Here is a 17500-nt window from a genome sequence, read left to right on the forward strand (position 1 = left end):
AGTGGGGAAAATATGTTTTTTTTTTCTTGTAGAGAAATAATTACCTTCTTTACTTGACAGAAAAAAATAATAATAATTACGTATAATGTGTCCTTCAGTATACAATAAAGCGAATTAAGTTATAATTTCAATGAAAAGAATTCTCATTTTTATATAATTTTTATGATAAAATTTATTATTAGAGTGTCCGAAATTAATCACGTTAAAGTGTGAATACTGTCCTTCAGTATATATAAAAAAGATTATATGATGATTGTATTTAAATGACATTCTTTTTTAGATTTTTTATAATAAATCTATCAACAGAGTGTCCAATAATAATCAAGTTAATGTCTGACTACTGATCTTCAGTTTACATTCAACGAAAAAATATGATACTTCTAATTAAATGACTAATTCTTACCTACTTTTATTTTTCTTTTTTTTCTTTTTAAACAGAGAGCTTATCTATCGTGCCAATTTATTGAAAAAGGATGGATGGATGTTAGTTCCCTTTTTTTCCACCTTTGTACAATTTCCAGCATTGGAAATAAAACATGAAAAACATAATAGTTTCCTACATGGTTATTTATACCAGGAGAAAAACGAACTGTCTTTAAAAATATATATAACCTTTTCCTCCAATACTGAAGTTTAAATTCCAAATTTATTTAACCCCTATTGTATCCGAAGTTAAGACAAAAGAATAAAGAAAAAAGAAATCTTAACAAAAAACCACAAAGGGAAAATATCTTAAGCCCTTAAAAAAAATTAAGAATGTTGCTAATGATAATCATCATTGAGAAAAAAGTATCTGTTAATTCTGACTTTATATATATATATATATATATATATATATATATATATATATATATATATATATATATATATATATATATATATATATATATATATATATATATATATATATATATATATATCAACACAACATCGTGTTCAAATAGAAATAAATTTCTACCTCATACTTGGGATCTAACGCTGGCCCCTTCCAATGAAAGGCCAGGTCGAAACCAACCATGCCACGAGAGGCCATAAAAGAAGTTGGAACCTAACTGCTAACCAGCAGTTCAGGATTTACCTGGCAAGACATCAGTCTCTTACCAGCGAGTCTTCCCCGACTTCCTGGGCCACCACGTGACACAATTGATAGTAATTCATTCAAATTACCTTTAGTGAGTCAATATGGATTAATATCAACACAACATCGTATTCAAATAGAAATAAATTTCTTCCCCATACTTGGGATCGAACACTGCCCCCTACTAATGAAAGGTTATTGCGCCACGGTTTTTTTTTTTTTTTTTTTTTTTTTTTTTTTTTTTTTTTTTAAACAAAGGCCCTACCAGCAAAGACTTGGTCAGCAGGCCACAAACATTGGGACCCTACCCAGAGCCTCACCCTTCCCCCAACCATCCTATACCAGTCTACTCCCTTTTTCTACGATTGGATTAAAATTGTTAACTTAAAGATAAAGGATTTACGATATTTCATTCAATTTAGTTTTTTGTTTTTCATTCAGGCTATAGGATCATTTAGATAAAATATTTGGGAGTTTTATTTCTTAAATTCATTTTTTTTTACTAAAGGTAAAGTATGTAAATGTAAAGGGGTTGATTTACTCAGCTAAGCATTAAGCAAACTCAGTGACATTGTTTGTTTTATTTAATTTATTATACTTTAAGTATAAATACAAACTTTGCTCTAAGTCACAGAGTTGCAAGGTGTGGTGTTGCAAGAACGCACCCACACATTTTACAAATCCATTTTTTCTTATGACCAGCATAGAGAGAGAGTCACTCATCGTGGATATTCCATTTTTTCTTATGACTAACATAGAGAGTCACACCTAGTTGTGATTTAATTTTTCTTATGACTAGCATAGAGATTCACCTATTGTTGTGATTCCCTTTTTTTATGACTAGCATAGGGTCACCCATAGTTGTGATTCCATTTCTTATGACTAGTATAGAGGTTCACCCATTATTGTGATTCCATTTTTTTTATGACTAGCATATGGTCACCTATTGTTGTGATTCCATATTTTTTATGACTAGTATAGAGATTCACCCATTGTTGTGATTCCATTTTTTTATGACTAGCATAGGGTCACCCATTACTAACATAGGGTCACCCATTGTTGTGATTCCTTTTTTTTATGACTAGCATAGGGATTCACCCATTGTTGTGATTCCATTTTTGTATGACTAGCATAGGGTCACCCATTGGTTTGATTCCATTTTTTTATGACTAGCATAGAGATTCACCCATTGGTGTGATTCCATTATTTTATGACTAGCATAGAGATTCATCCATTGTTGTGATTCCATTTTTCTATGACTAGCATAGGGATTCACCCATTGTTGTGATTCCATTTTTCATGACTAGCATAGTGTCACCCATTGTTGTGAATCCATTTTTTTATGACTAGCATAGGGTCACCCATTGTTGTGATTCCATTTTTTATGACTAGCATAGAGATTCACTCATTGTTGTGATTCCATTTTTTTATCACTAGCATAGGGTCACCCATTGTTGTGATTCCATTATTTTATGACTAGCATAGAGATTCACCCATTGTTGTGATTCTACTTTTTTATGACTAGCATAGCGGCACCCATTGTTGTTATTCCATTTTTTATGACTAACATAGAGATTCACCCATTGCTGTGATTCCATATTTCATGACTAGCATAGAGATTCATCCATTGTTGTGATTCCATTTTTTTATGACTAGCATAAAGCTCACCCATAGTTGTGATTCCATTTTTATTATGACTAGCATAGAGGTTCACCAATTGTTATGATTCTATTTTTCTCATGACTAGCATAGAGTTTCACCCATAGTTGTGATTCCATTTTTCTTATGACTAGCATAGAGGTTCACCTATTGTTGTGATTCCATTCTTTTTATGACTAGCATAAAGGTTCACCCATAGTTGTGATTCCATTTTATTTTGTGTAGCATAGAGTGTCACCTATAGCTGTGAATTAATTTCTTTTTTTTTTTTTTTTTTTTTACTTAGCACAGTTTTGACATACATCGTTACTTGTTTTGGAGGCATTGCAACCAGACAGCCTACGCACTCACCTATTGGTGTGCTCACAGCTTGTTCAAGTTTGGCTCCTGTTCAATTACTTGCGAGGCTTACTATTTGGTGATAGTTCTTTCTCGAGAGGCATTTTTACAGCCATTTTGCATTTTGCCCAGCTCCATCTTCATCCTTCCTTCCATGAGACTCTTGCGTATTTCTACTGCGTCTTTCCCCTCTGTGTAATTTCTTGCACAGTCAACATCGTACCTTGTGCTGTTGAGTTTGTTCTGGTCGCTGTCTCCACGAGAATTTAGCAAAATGACTGCTGCTGAGATCAGTTTATTTGTGGATTTGGCAGACCGACATGGCTATGAGGGAGAGGCATTGCGAAGGTATGTGCGGGAACTCACAGATTAGGCCAACGCCCGGAGAAGAACGGAGCAAGAAAGGATGCAGTATGCGAGAGAAAGAGCGAGAGCGTATGAATTAAAGAAGCGGGAAATAGACGCTCGATTAGCACAGCTCAAGAACTTGCCACCTTAACCCAATGTTTCCAAAGTCCAGCAGGACAACTACAAGGAGGTCCAATGCATGGAAGGAGTCACCAAAGAACTTCCTACAGTGGAACTCCAGATAACCAAGCCCCAGCTCCATAGGAAGTGCGGACTAAAGGCAGTGAGCAGTCTCGGATGTGAGGGCTGTGACATGCCCTTGTGTCAAGAGCCCATGAAGGTGGTACGAGTGCCCCTCAGGTGCAAGAAGGCTGCCAAGCCGGAGCCTAAAACTGTGAGGACGCGACTTGCCGGGGAAGACGGCTGGCTAGGTAACATTGACCTTGGTGAGGTATCTTGGCTACGGAAGGAGGCCCAAGAGTCTCCCCTTTCCGGCAATGAGTCTAAGTCCCGTATCCGAGAGTGTTCCCCAACTAAAGTAATGATGCTTCCCACCAGGCCAGAGGTCTCAGAGAAGGACCAAGGGAGAACACTCATTATTCCAGAGACCCCAAGGAGCCAAAGAGAGCCTGTCAGATTTCAGCTGTCGGACGAGACGCTGAAAAACTACAGGGAAGCTGCCTATTCAGCCGAAGCAGAAATGATTACTTCCTCAAAGGAAAACTTCCTGCAGAAGGACGGGGTGCTCTTCAGAATCCCCTGCAGCCCTCACTATGCTGGTGAGGCCCGGCGCCAGCATGTAGTTGTCCCCCGTAATTCCCGCTTGTCGGTGCTACAAATGGCCCATGAGGGACTGGGAGGGCACTCTGGGGGGAAGCGCACAACCCAACTTCTGCAGCCTCATTTCTTCTGGCCAGGCTTTCAGAATGGTGTTAAGGCTTCCGTAACCTCTTGCCATCCCTACCAGGTCATCGGTAGTTTAAAGCAAGTAGTGGCGAGGGAATCGCTCCCACTCAACCCACTGACAGTCCTAAGGGACCATAACCCAGCAACTTACTTGACTGAGCTACATAGGGAAAATAAAAGGCTCATGAGGTGGGGCATAGACCTCCAGAACTACAACTGGAAGGTCAAGTGCCTAAAGAGCTTAGATGAGAGAGATGTGCTCTCCAGGCATTAGTGCTCAGTGCACAGTGCCATGTCCCTAGCCTGTAGTCATAGTCAGTAAGTTAATTTAGTATGTATGAAAAAAATGTTAATTGGCCTTGGTTTCTCCCCATGTAGATAAACTTGAGGAGCCATTTTGGCCTCATTATTTACATTTGATTTATTTGTATTGATTTATTTTATCTTTTTGCATATATGTCCTTTTTCTTTAATTTTATGCCTACCGCTGTACTAGGTCACCTAACTTTAACTATTTTTGCATTTTAATTTTCAATTTTGCAGTTTTAAATTTTTTTTGGTTATAGCCTCACAGCCAGCATGCTTATTTCTACGTGGCACTTAAAGTTAATCTACTGTCAAAATAATGTAAAATAATGACCCTAGTTGCAGCTCAGATATTAATCCATCATCGTGGTGAGACTCACTGAGGGAGAAGTCATTAAGGCTAGTGGCTTCAGACCTTGCTTGCAGTTTTTGTCCTGTTCGAGGACAAAATCTCTGCTAGAATGGGGGGCTGTTATTCCTGGCGGTCATTGCGCCACCTTTTTTTTTTATGTTAAAACAAAGACCCTACCAGCAAGGATTTGATCATCAGGCCACAAGCATTGGGACCCTACCCAGAGCCTCACCCACCCCCCAATCATCCTATACCAGTCTACTCCCCTTTGAGGTCTCATTTCCAGACAGCCTTCATGGACCATGTTGGAGCGTTGATATCCCAGGAGAAGGAGGGAGCAAGATGTGAAGGATGTAGGAACACGTGACCAAGCCTGACCAATAGTACAGCGGTCAGGCCAATTCTCCCTAATTGGGGGCCAAGTGTGGTTGAATCTTCTCAGGAAAAACTGGGCCTCTTTCCTCGTTACTCAGCCTCTGTGAGAGTACCATCATCTCTCTTCATCCTCAAGACTAAAGGGAGGCAGGACCATGTGACATACCCTCCACAAAGGAGGAGCCAGAGTCCTTTTTACTAAGGTAAGGAGTCTGATTTTGAGATCCTCATCATCCTTACCCAACCTCCCATCCCTTCCTAATCACATCCCATTTCTCCTTTTATCCTTTAAAGAAAGATCCTACACACTGAACCTTTTATCCTGTTCCCTATACCCAAACCACGTGTGCCATTTGCTTCTATCCTTAAATAAGTCCCCCTGTGACAGTTTTGATTCCCACGTATAGTGTTTAAATCCCTAAGATTTGCATTTTCATTCAATTTGTTTAAAGGTTTTAACCACACGACTTCATCGTGTTCCCAGCCGGTAAAAGTAAGTGTGCTGTTAATAATTTAATTTATTTCCCCTTCCAGGGAACGTGATTGCTGTGCTGAAGTCTCATCCACAGTCCATCAAACTCCACTCGAAGCTTATCGTGGCTTAAATTAATATATAGTTATCTGCTCTGCTCCCCTTTCATTAATTTTTATTTAAATATTATTGTAAATATATATATTTGTCGGTATTACTTGTCTTATTGCTGACTGGCGACCTTTTCCATTGTTATTTTTTTGGTTATTGCCCTGAGTCCTTTAAGCAAGGCCGGACTCGAACCACGGGTCTGTAACAATATATATATATATATATATATATATATATATATATATATATATATATATATATATATATATATATATATATATATATATATATATATATATATAGTTTTAAAATTTATTTTTACTTACGTAAATTTTAATTATCCTACTTTCGCCTTTTCATATGTCTGGAATATTATATCGAATTGCATTTTGTTTTGTAATCAATAAATTTTTGTGATTTTATTAGATTAATCTGATTTCTTGGTAAAGTGAATGTTATTTGTCTACACATGGATGACCTTTGTAGATGCTATGCATAGTAATTCACAACAGATTAACTGTCTTAAATAATTCCTTGTAAATTAATTATATAAGGAAAACAAAGGAATAGAATATTATAAGTTTTCGGTGTTTCAGAAGATATTTGATAGATATTTCCCTTCCAGTTAAATAGTAACCACTGAACATGCTATTATTATTTACACTTCCAGAATCTTGAATAAGTCCTTTCAAAATATTTTATAGGAAAAACAAGGAAGGATATCTAATAAAATTTTCCGTGTTCCAGAAAATATTTGAAAATAATTTCCTTTCGAGTTAAATACTATTGAACTTCTCATCATTACAACCTACGCTTTTAGAAGGCTTCCAGATCTTGAGTGATCCGCTTAGCAATAGAACTGAAAGCATATGAGCATTACGCCCAGCATTGGCAATTAGGGCTTCAGAAAAGCATATCTTGACCTTGCTTAAATAGAAGAGAATGGTCATAAAAAAGCCAGAGTTGACATGAATGAACTTTTTCTGTGCGTAAGAAGTTTAAAAAAAACCAAATTCCTGTTTTTTTATGGAAAGTACGTTTTGATTAATTGTAATGGTGTCAGATGTGATTCGCTTTCAAGAATTATATTTGGTCTATTCAGGGAACTAACGACCTAAAGTCAAAACGATTGAAATGAGAGAGAAAGAGAGAGTGTGTGTGTAAGTGCATTCGCTCTCATAAATATTTTCTGTTATAATGATCGTCTCTCTAATTAGCTTAACCCATTTCCTATGCTTGAAAAAGAATATTTTTTTTTATAAAGAAGCCACACTCTTCATTTCTAATTATATATAATCCAGGCACTTAAGAGGACCATCGTTCAGATTTGTTTACAAGCATGAAATTTGTCACATATGTAAATGATGTCACATTGAACTAATTTCTTAAGGGCGCCAAAGACGATATTCACTTGGGTCGCCATATTGGAAAAAATCAATATAGCCGCCACTTGATAATTCACTTTTCCATAAATTTCCAACCCATACTAAGTAAAAGCACCTTGAGGGGGTTTTTGACCCTAAGGAATATAAATCTGAGCTTTTCTTATAGCGCATGTACTTTTGCCAATCTAAAGTTTGAAAAGGAAATTTTTGGGATAGAATATGTATTTTAATACGAGCATTTATAGTATTTACATTTAGTGGTTTATTTTGTTTCTTAACATGTTCACTAATGAAGAAATTTTATGAGTCTGTTCTTAATGGACTGTCACTGAAGAAGGTATTTGTCTAAGTCTCATCATCATTGATACACCCAGCTTCGCATTTGCACAGCCTGGTGCACCGGACTCCAGGTATACTACATTTACAGTTTCCTGTACAAGCTTGTTCACAGCCACAGTGCAGCAGGATGGAACATGCTTTACTGGCATCTTCAAGTGTTGTCCAGTGTGGTAACCAAATACCAGTGTTTTCTTTTGGCCAACCCCATATAGTGAAGCTGGGAATAGTGTTATGAACTGCGGTTGCCTGTTTCCGGTAGAAGCTTTAAGCGGAGCCCGCTTGAGATGCTCAAACAAAGCTGCTTGTGTGGGTGGAATGTTCTCCATGGTTCTTCTACCCCTCCTGAATAGACGATGTGACGGGATGTTTCAAAACAAGCCCCACACCCTGAATCACACCTACTGACAATTGTCTCTACAAAACAAACTTTCTCCTTACGTTACCTAAACCAGACTCTTTAACAAAAGGTAAAAACTAAATATTCCCTTAAAACTATATTTCCTTATAGTCTAGAATATTCTAACGAAAAAAACACCAGCAACCACACTTATAACTATAACTTTAAAGCTATAGTAATCACTTAATACTAAAATAAACTATATTCAATAAAATCTCGAAATAAATCACAAAAACTTAACACTAACAACTTCTCCTATCAACTTGACATTAGTGTATTCAAATTTCCATTCCAATAAGTCGTTCTTATCATCATAAGCATCATCAGCTGTAGTAAACAGATCCAAAGAAATTCAAAGTCCGGTGATCAATAAGTCTTTCGTTTCAAAGAACAGTCAAATGGCAATCCTTTAGAACAATCCAGGCCATCAACACTATCTTCAATCAAACAAAATTTTGTTCTAAAAAGGATTAAATAATTCCAAGGAGGAATCATGGCCTGGAAATAAAAAAAAAACACTTCTAACTAACTAAACTATTGCGCTATAATAAAAGATAAAAAATAAACTTTCCATGATTCAGAAGCACTCTTAGCAAATATGAACAAACTGTACTTACTCAAAAAATAATTGAACACTTCCATGCTGGTCGAAATAATATAATAACGATAATGGTCCAGCATTCACACATCTGCCTCAAGTCTCAGTCAATCAGAAAATGCATTCGCTCTGAAACATTTACACTGTCCTAACCTAGCTAAAAGTAAACAGTCAATTATTCCAACAGCCTTTCTCACAACAAACAATCAATACACTAATTACCTCTCTCTCTCTCTCTCTCTCTCTCTCTCTCTCTCTCTCTCTCTCTCTCTCTCTCTCTCTCTCTCTCTCTCTCTCTCTCTCTCAGGATTTGTCAGAAAAAAAAAATAATTAAAAATTGATCCTCTACATTCCTCCCCCTTTACTTTGCCAAATTCTTCTACATTTTTACACAACCACTTGCATTATTTTTTTTCATTACCCACTCACAGTCAGGAACGGGACCTCTGCCTCGAGTAACTGGGCCTTCATACACTCTCTCATTCACTTCTTCCTTATCAAAATCACTCGCTACATTAGCACTATTCCTATCTAAATCCCTATTATCTAATTATTCTAATATATCATGTGAAATCCCATCTAACTAGTTCTGATCTGGCCTTAAAATTACAGTCATTTCTGTCAACAATTCATCCCTTTCATCAAAAGAAGATTCATTCATGCTACTTATAATTCTCCTATCTCTCACTCTTGCGTTATTCATTCTTTTTATTTAGATCATCTAACGAAAAGCCACACACACTATAACTATCATTCATACTCAGCCACGTTTCATCTGTATTAATACATTTATCTTCCACTCTCACTTGCACATTTACACCCTTGTCATACTTATTTTTATTCTCACTTTTGCTCATAAAATTCCCCCTTCTTTCATTCTTACTTAACGCTCTCGTAATCTTCCTTTTCATATATTCTACTAATACCAACTGGTTACCTTCTAGACCTAATTCTTCATACATACTAGGTTCACACTTGTTCCTATTCAACCATTTACTCATCCCATTCTCTTGGATATACTCAGGTACTTCCTTCTATTTACGCAGCTAGTTTTGGTGTGCCCTAACTCTTTCCACACTACCATCCACATACAGTTTACCCAAAACATAACTTAATCCACTCGAACCAACTCCTAACACCTCATTTGGACCGTCAAACCTATCACGCACCTTATTTACATTCATTCTACCCTTTTCAAATACTTCTTTCATCACTCTCTCACCAACTTTAAAGCTTTCAAACCTTTCATTTCCTTTCATCCACACATCTCTATCCTTCTCCGACACACCCAGGCTCGGTCTTACTATCTTTTCAAAATTTAACACAAACTTACATGAAGACATACCTGTACTCTTATGCACTGTTGCATTATAAGCTCTTTCATCCATCACGTCTTCATGCAGTAAGCCTTTATGAACATGCATCACATTCACTCAGCCCCCACTCGAGGACTCACCCAGCTTAACCCTCTTACACTCTAGTTTCCCGAACATCCTGCCTGACTTAATCCCTTCTTCCAACATAATCTAGCTACATGCCAAACTACATCACATTCAGTACACTTACCCCGCAGCTCCTTGCATATTCTAGCATAATGACCATCATTACCACCATTACCACAAATTACATTCATACGATTACTACGACATCCACTCGCTATGTGCCCAGTCATATAACATCGATAACATTTTACCCCTTTCTCTTTCTTGCACTCGCTAATTCTATGCCCTACCTCATCACATCCAAAACAAACACCTAGAGCCCATCTATATTCATTCTTCTTATGACCTTCCTTTTCACACCTATAACACTTTCATCACGGACACGACTATCTGACATACCTCGATGCGCACTCACACTCTTATCCCTATTGCGCCAATTACCCTGCCTAAATCCACCACTTGCTTGTACAATTCCTCTGTTACTTGCCCTAACACTCCTATCTATTACTTGATCAGCTATCCTCATTGGCCCTATCAATATTGCATCCTTATAACTACCAATTTCTATTTCATTTTCTTCCATTCCAGTTCTTACACTCACAGATTTACATTCTTTCATGCACCTATCTAACTTATAATCCTCAACTATCTCTAGTACACCATCCCATGTCAATCTCTCTTGCGTCCACCTCATTATTTCCTTCCTTTTCAAATTAATAAATTAACACACGTTCCCAGGTACTGTCGCCAAAAACTTCCTCATTAACTCTATACCTTCATCTCTGACATCCATACATAGAAATAGCCTCATCCACATTCATCCAAGCCTCATCAAAATAATTTTCACGGCTATACTTAACACACCCTTTCATACATTTTACCTGCTCAGTTATCCTACCTTTCATACTATCGATAATATTCAACATCCCCCACACTCATTATCACACCATACATCGTCAGCAAATACCCAGTCAAATATTCTCCTAGCTCCCTAGCCCAAACTCTCTTACTAACACCATACTTATCCTGACAATACCTCTCTCACTCCTTTAAAGACTCGTGTACATCCCTACTACTATGCTCATTGAACCTTTCAAACCGAGGTACCTCTCTCATAAACACATTCTTACACACCTCACATTTATTCTCACTGCTATCATCACTGCTACCTTCCTTCTTGTTTCCTACTTCCTCGCTAGAATATAAAGAATCTAATTCCACACTCATACTCCTATCATTGATTATACTCTTCCTAGCCCTTTTCTTACTCACCACTTTCTCCCATTCACAATCATACTTGCTCTCATCCTGACACTTTTTATTCTCTTTCTTCACATCACTTTTACCTATCCTTTCATCCTTCCTCTCACCTTTCGGTTCATCCTTACTATACCTAGTCTCTTTAACTTCACTATCACTATTGTTATCACTATCATTTACTTTCTCATTATTACTTACCTTATCCTTTTCTTCCACCAGCAACCCTTTACCCGTAGCAGAGGCCAGTCCTCCGACTGCACCTTCACCCATGAACTCTTTAATCATATTCATTCCCCACGCCAAACTGTTTATCCATAGGCTCATCCATTCGACTCTCATTCTCTTGCATCCTAATCTCTAACCCTTCTTCCACTCTCTCTACTGTTCCCTTCAACTCCCTAAGCTCCTTTTGCATTGCCTCATGTTCACAGTTCAACTTCTCATTCTCTACTAGCAACATCTCTTTCTCAACTATCAGTTTCTGCTCCCGTTCTTTATACTGCCTCAGTTCCTCCTCCAAAGCCTTTACTATACCTTCCATTGTCATCAATTTTGTTCCAAAATCCTAAATAAAACCTTTGTAAACGAGTGTGGTTCAATCCCACCTCGGCTGTCCCTGTTCGAGCGCCAAAATAATGTGGCAGTATGTTTCAAAACAAGCCCCACACACTGAACCAATTATCTCAACAATACAAACTTTCCCCTTGCATTATCTAAACCAGACTCTTTAACGAAAGGTAAAAAAAAAAACTAAACATTCCCTTAAAACTAGATTTCCTTATAGTCTACAATATTCTAACGAAAAAAAAACCAGCAACCACACTTATAACTATAACCTTAAAAATATAGTAATCACTTAATACTAAAATAAACTCTATTCAATAAAATCTTAAAATAAATCACAAAAACTTAACACTGACAAAAACCAATAAACAAAAAAACTAGAACATATGATATATGTGTGTGGACACCTACATCCACACAAGGGCTAACAATCCTTTAAAGCCCACCGCCAAAACTTGGTTGCAACGCCCCACTATGGCAACACTAACTATCAGTCAATCCTACTGAATGCAAAATCAACCTTTTCCTATCAACTTGACATTAGTGTATTCAAATTTCCATTCCAATAAGTCGTCCTCATCATCATAAGCATCATCAGCTGTAGTAAACAGATCAAAAAAAGAAATCAAAGTCCAGTGATCAATAGGTCTTCCGTTTCAAAGAGCAGTCAAATGGAAATCCTTTAGAACAATCCAGGCCATCAACACTATCTTCAATCAAACAAAATTTTGCTCTCAAAAGGAATAAGTAATTCAAAGGAGGAATGACGGCCTGGAAATAAAAATCTAAACATTTACAAACACTCCTAGCCAACTAAACTATTGCACTTTAATAAAAGATAATTAATAAACTTTCTATTATTCAGAATCACTCTTAGCAAATATAAACAAACTGTACTTACTCAGAAAATAATTGAACACTTTCATGATGGTTGAAATAATATAATAACGATAATAGTCCAGCATTCACACAACTGCCTCAAGTCGCAGTCAATAAAAAAAAAAACATTCACTCTGAAACATTTACACTGTCCTAACCTAACTAAAAAAAAACAGACAATTATTCCAACAGTCTTTCTGACAACAAACAATCAATACAGTGACTATCTCTCTCTCTCTCTCTCTCTCTCTCTCTCTCTCTCTCTCTCTCTCTCTCTCTCTCTCTCTCTCAGGATTTGGCAAAAAATAAAGAAAGTTAAATAAATAAAAATTGATCCTCCACAATGAATTCTAGCTTCGTTTACCCTGGTCAGTCCATATCTCTTGCTGTACATGATGACCACAATTCGTTCCAGATTCTGCATGTGTAGAGAATCGAGGCTGAGGAGGTTTGGATTATTGGTCAATGCCATCAGTGTTTCTGTGAGTCCTGGAGTGTTTTGCCAAAATGTCCAAGCAGCTTTTTTACAACATCCAAGGAATTCTGATGTCGTGTCACACCCTGTTATTGCATGGAAAAGCAGCAACGTAGAGATCTGGAAGGTCGAATGTGAGCGCGGATGTCATGGATGGAGATTCCACAGACTTTTTTGCCACACCCAAAACACACCCAGAGCTCCAAGAATCTAAGGCTTGCAAATAAATTTATGGCAAGGACCCCCACATCACTATCGACAGTACAAACAATAGCTATATTGTGGCCCCTGATGGCAGCATGTGCCAGATGAAGGAATATCCTCGTATCGGCCTCGGCATCATTACAAGGTTGGAGTGCTGAGACATCGGCTTGAATGTTGGGTAAAACATTTTCACCTTTAGTACTGAGCTTGAGTTTCCCGCCCCAGTCATTCTTGACTATCTCCTCACTAAGGAAAATGTAAAACTCGTTCTTGTTGTCGTTGTTCTTGAGGGATCTTCTGTTCCAGTCATATTTTTGGATCCGTGTGCTGCCACTTCCAACCCTAGTTCATGGACCTGTACCACGACATTGATGTTTGAGGGACTTCAAACTTTCTTCTGAATAGGTGTCCAATATGGCATCAATACGGGAAACTGCTGGATTTATCTGTGATTTCAAGAACAGGATCATATGTTGTGTAGCATACCCGGCAAATGTGTTTTGCTGATGTAGGTTGCATCATGTAAATAACTGATGCCATGTCCAGCACAACAATCGTTGCACACCAAGCTTGAGATGACCGACCAGTTGGAAATTTTATGCATTCCAGAATATCAGACTCGCTGCCGGATCTAAGTGAGCTATGGTCAGCCAAACATGGTGGTTCCCTTTGATTTTCAAAGCGAAAACTCTTCCATATCAGCATCTGGTCGTGATTGAAGTGACAGGAAGAGTTGTGTGACAAGAGTAATTTTTTTCGTCTGTATACCTCTGGCTTTGATGTCTTTCATGGATAAGTCAGGTCGATTAGCAAAGGTCAGGATGTTGTCACGTCGGATAATGTTGGACACTGACACAGTTGCTTATCGATTGTTTGTGTAACACATTTTTCATGGAAATCTTTGCCAATTTGATGGACTTGTCAGAGAGATGAGACGACTTCTTGATCCATGATTTCTTATGTGTCAAGCTCAACAAGTTCCAAACCAGCAACAAAAAAATTTCCTAGCTCTTTGATACTTTCAGCAAATGACAGGACATCTCTCTGTATTTTACTTGTAAGCTCCGTGTCTCTTCAAGGTTAGCAGTGATTGAGCTCCGGCTGTCTAAAACCATCTCAAACTCTTAAACACACCGGGAACAATCTAGGCCTGTCAACATGCAAAGTGTAAACACTTCACGATTTTCGTAAATCCCAGCAGCCCCACCATGTGCTTGAAGGCTCTTGTTCGACTGTTCATGAGACTGATCCTTTCAATAAGGCTGAACTTATGTATTGACCTTTGAACGGCAAAGTTGCCTTTCAGAAATTCTGCATGTACATCTGGGTGACTCTCAGCTAGCTGTATCATATCCCGAACATGTACTAGCAGCCATCTCGCATAGTTAGTGTGGTCCATCACGTGAAACCATGGACAAAATTCATCACATACTTGGACATAGAGAAGATAATCCCCCTCGCTCAGAAAACGGATAAAGTGGCACAAGAGCAGCTCAAGCTCCATGGTGGTGGACCAATAATTGAACTCTGGGGTTTCTATTCTTTTGATTTCATCCCAATTTTCCTGTGACTGTGGTGCCTCGAGAGACTCGGAAGAGTACGCTGAATAGGTCTTGTTCTTCAGGAGATGAAGGGACATCAGAGGTACCTGGTGCGGGTAACGTTTAAGTTTGTTTTGATGCTCAACAAGGAATGACTGTGCACGTGCAGGTGTCAGAACCTGTACTTGAGAAAGTACTGTCGTCCATCCTGAGTCTCTTAGTAGCTTTCCAATCATCTGATGAATCTTGTCTTCAATATGCGAAGCTCAGATCATCCAAACCAGCTCTTTTTATCCAAGAATGTCTGTAATGTCCATTGCAGTTGCTTTGCTATTTCATAAACTGGCTGATCGGCACCAAGGACACCAGTTTGGTCAAGATTCAGAAACTGTGTACCTTGCATAGTGAGTTGCATTGCATGCTTTGTCATGGGTGTAGAAGCTGCTTTTTCTGGAAAAAAGTGGCAAAACTTATACCCTGACCAAGGGATAACTTCATCAGCTGAAATTGTGTTATGTTCTAGTACCGTGGCAACGTGTTTCATCCAAGGTTTTTCCTTCCACTTGACTGCGTCTCTGAAGTTGTTAATTGGTCGAAGTTGCCCATTGGTGTTTCTGGGTAGAAACAAAGGGTAGTTAGATAGGTTTACTGGTTGTACAATAGCATATGAGTCAGGAAGTTGGGGTAGAGATGTATCAGAGAAGTCTAGCTAAATAGGATCTTGCTGTTCACCCTGGTTTTCCCAAGATAGAAGGTTGGTTGCACTCAAAACCGGGCCAGGAAATTCATCCAGAGAAAAGTTCCCTTTGCTGTGACTATCCAAGTTGTACATGTCATAGGTCAGAAATACATTCCTGCTCATGTATGTTGGTAACACAACACAACTCCATCCTCAGTATGACGCTTGCACACTGCTCGTGGGATAGCTCATTTTACCTGCATCACACGATCATAGGACACTAATATTCCGTCTTGGTGAACATTTTCTATCTGCTTCATCAGTCGTGCTTCTCCGTGCATTTTTAGGCCTTTGTACAGAACAAATGGGGTTTCATGCTCTACTCTGTGTCGTATGGTGCTTGTCTTAGTGACATGGTGTGTATCATGGTAGGTGTTGTAAATGACAATCTGTGAAATAACGCATGCAATCCTTGTCCTCCCTTGTATATGATTATCCATTTCAATATTTCTTTGATCTCGCAGGATGGATGGACCATGAAGAATTACATTTATAAAGCTCCAAACCTCCTCTGGTACAAGAGCAGTAAGGTAGCCTGCCAAAAATGACCCATTGAATGATTTATGCTTAATAAGAAAAAGCTTGCATAAAATCACCCCAGCCCGCATCAACAATAAAGCATCATCTTGGTTAAGCAGGGTATCATTGGCTTTTTTACCTAAGTCAGCAACGTTAGTGGCATTAGAAATGTATATTTCTTTCCCTTGTGCAAACTCACCCTATTTAGGAAGATGATCCAGAAGATGATCTTTAAATCATGTTGAATGTGGCTCCCTGGTGTTCAGACATGGACTCCCTTGTTCCTCCATCAGTGCCCGATACATGTGACGAAGAGAGGGGAGCTTAAACACTGAGTCAAGATCCTCAACAATGGCTATTATTTGTGCCAGAGCGATTGGGGCCAACTGAGATTGAGAAGGGCCTGTGCAAGCTCGGCTTTGTACAGCACGTCCAGAATCTCGAAGACGTAAGTAACATTTAACATGATAGTAAGTGTCACCAGCATGGGCATTGGCAGGTTGTTCACCAAGTTTCCCAATGAACTGAAAATTATTATTCAACTTTGTGCAGCTTTTAAGGTTGGCATTAACTTTATTAGTTGCTACCTTGCGTAAATTGTTCATGTGGGCTAAATCGTAGATGACACAGGATATTTTACCTTTTCCTGCTCCAAGAGAAGTCCAAGCTGATCGCATTTTTTTGGGTGAAGCATATGCAATAGTTTCCTGCTTTTGACGCAGTCTCTTCATACGACAACTACTGCAGCAGCTTCAAAAAGTTTTGTAGCATTTGAAATTATTCGATCGAAGCGTGTTTGCTATTCCCTAACCATCGTCGAGTTGTTCCACCGACGCTGCAATACCAGAAGATACAGCATTGACTTCTTTGAAGCCATTTAGGTCTTTTTCGAGTCCTAAAATTCCTTCCTCCTTTGGTGATTGTAAATGTTCATCTTTGTCCGATTAAAAGAGGCAACAAAGCTGCCAGTTGGTACTAGATATATTTACAAGTTACTCGTCGATGTCTTTTCCATCACCACCAACACATAACACGTACCCGAGGAGAAAAATACAAAAATTATTTAGGAGGGTAAACGAGATGTCTTGAATCAACTTTTGACGACAAAACAGTGTAAGATCCTATTCGGTAGATATGTGAACAAAAGAAAAATAAATATATTGGAAAGTAACCACAATTGAACAGCTAAGTCTGAAATATCACCCATCCCAA

The 17500-nt window shown here is 38.2% G+C and overlaps 1 protein-coding gene across 1 annotated transcript; it reads right to left on the minus strand.

Annotated features, from left to right (window-relative positions):
* Positions 1 to 11148: 11148 nt before the first annotated feature.
* On the minus strand, positions 11149 to 11637 carry LOC137622409 (uncharacterized). Its single transcript, XM_068353021.1, has one exon. The coding sequence runs from the start codon at positions 11635 to 11637 to the stop codon at positions 11149 to 11151; it is 489 nt and encodes a 162-aa protein (XP_068209122.1).
* Between the last annotated feature and the right edge of the window lie 5863 nt (positions 11638 to 17500).

This window comes from Palaemon carinicauda, chromosome 29 (assembly GCF_036898095.1).
Source record: "Palaemon carinicauda isolate YSFRI2023 chromosome 29, ASM3689809v2, whole genome shotgun sequence".
Classification (NCBI taxonomy): domain Eukaryota; kingdom Metazoa; phylum Arthropoda; class Malacostraca; order Decapoda; family Palaemonidae; genus Palaemon; species Palaemon carinicauda.

What these genes read in the sequence shown, in the direction of transcription:
- LOC137622409 (XM_068353021.1), bottom strand. Translation starts at nt 11,637, where the DNA reads ATGGGTGAAGGTGCAGTCGGAGGACTGGCCTCTGCTACGGGTAAAGGG.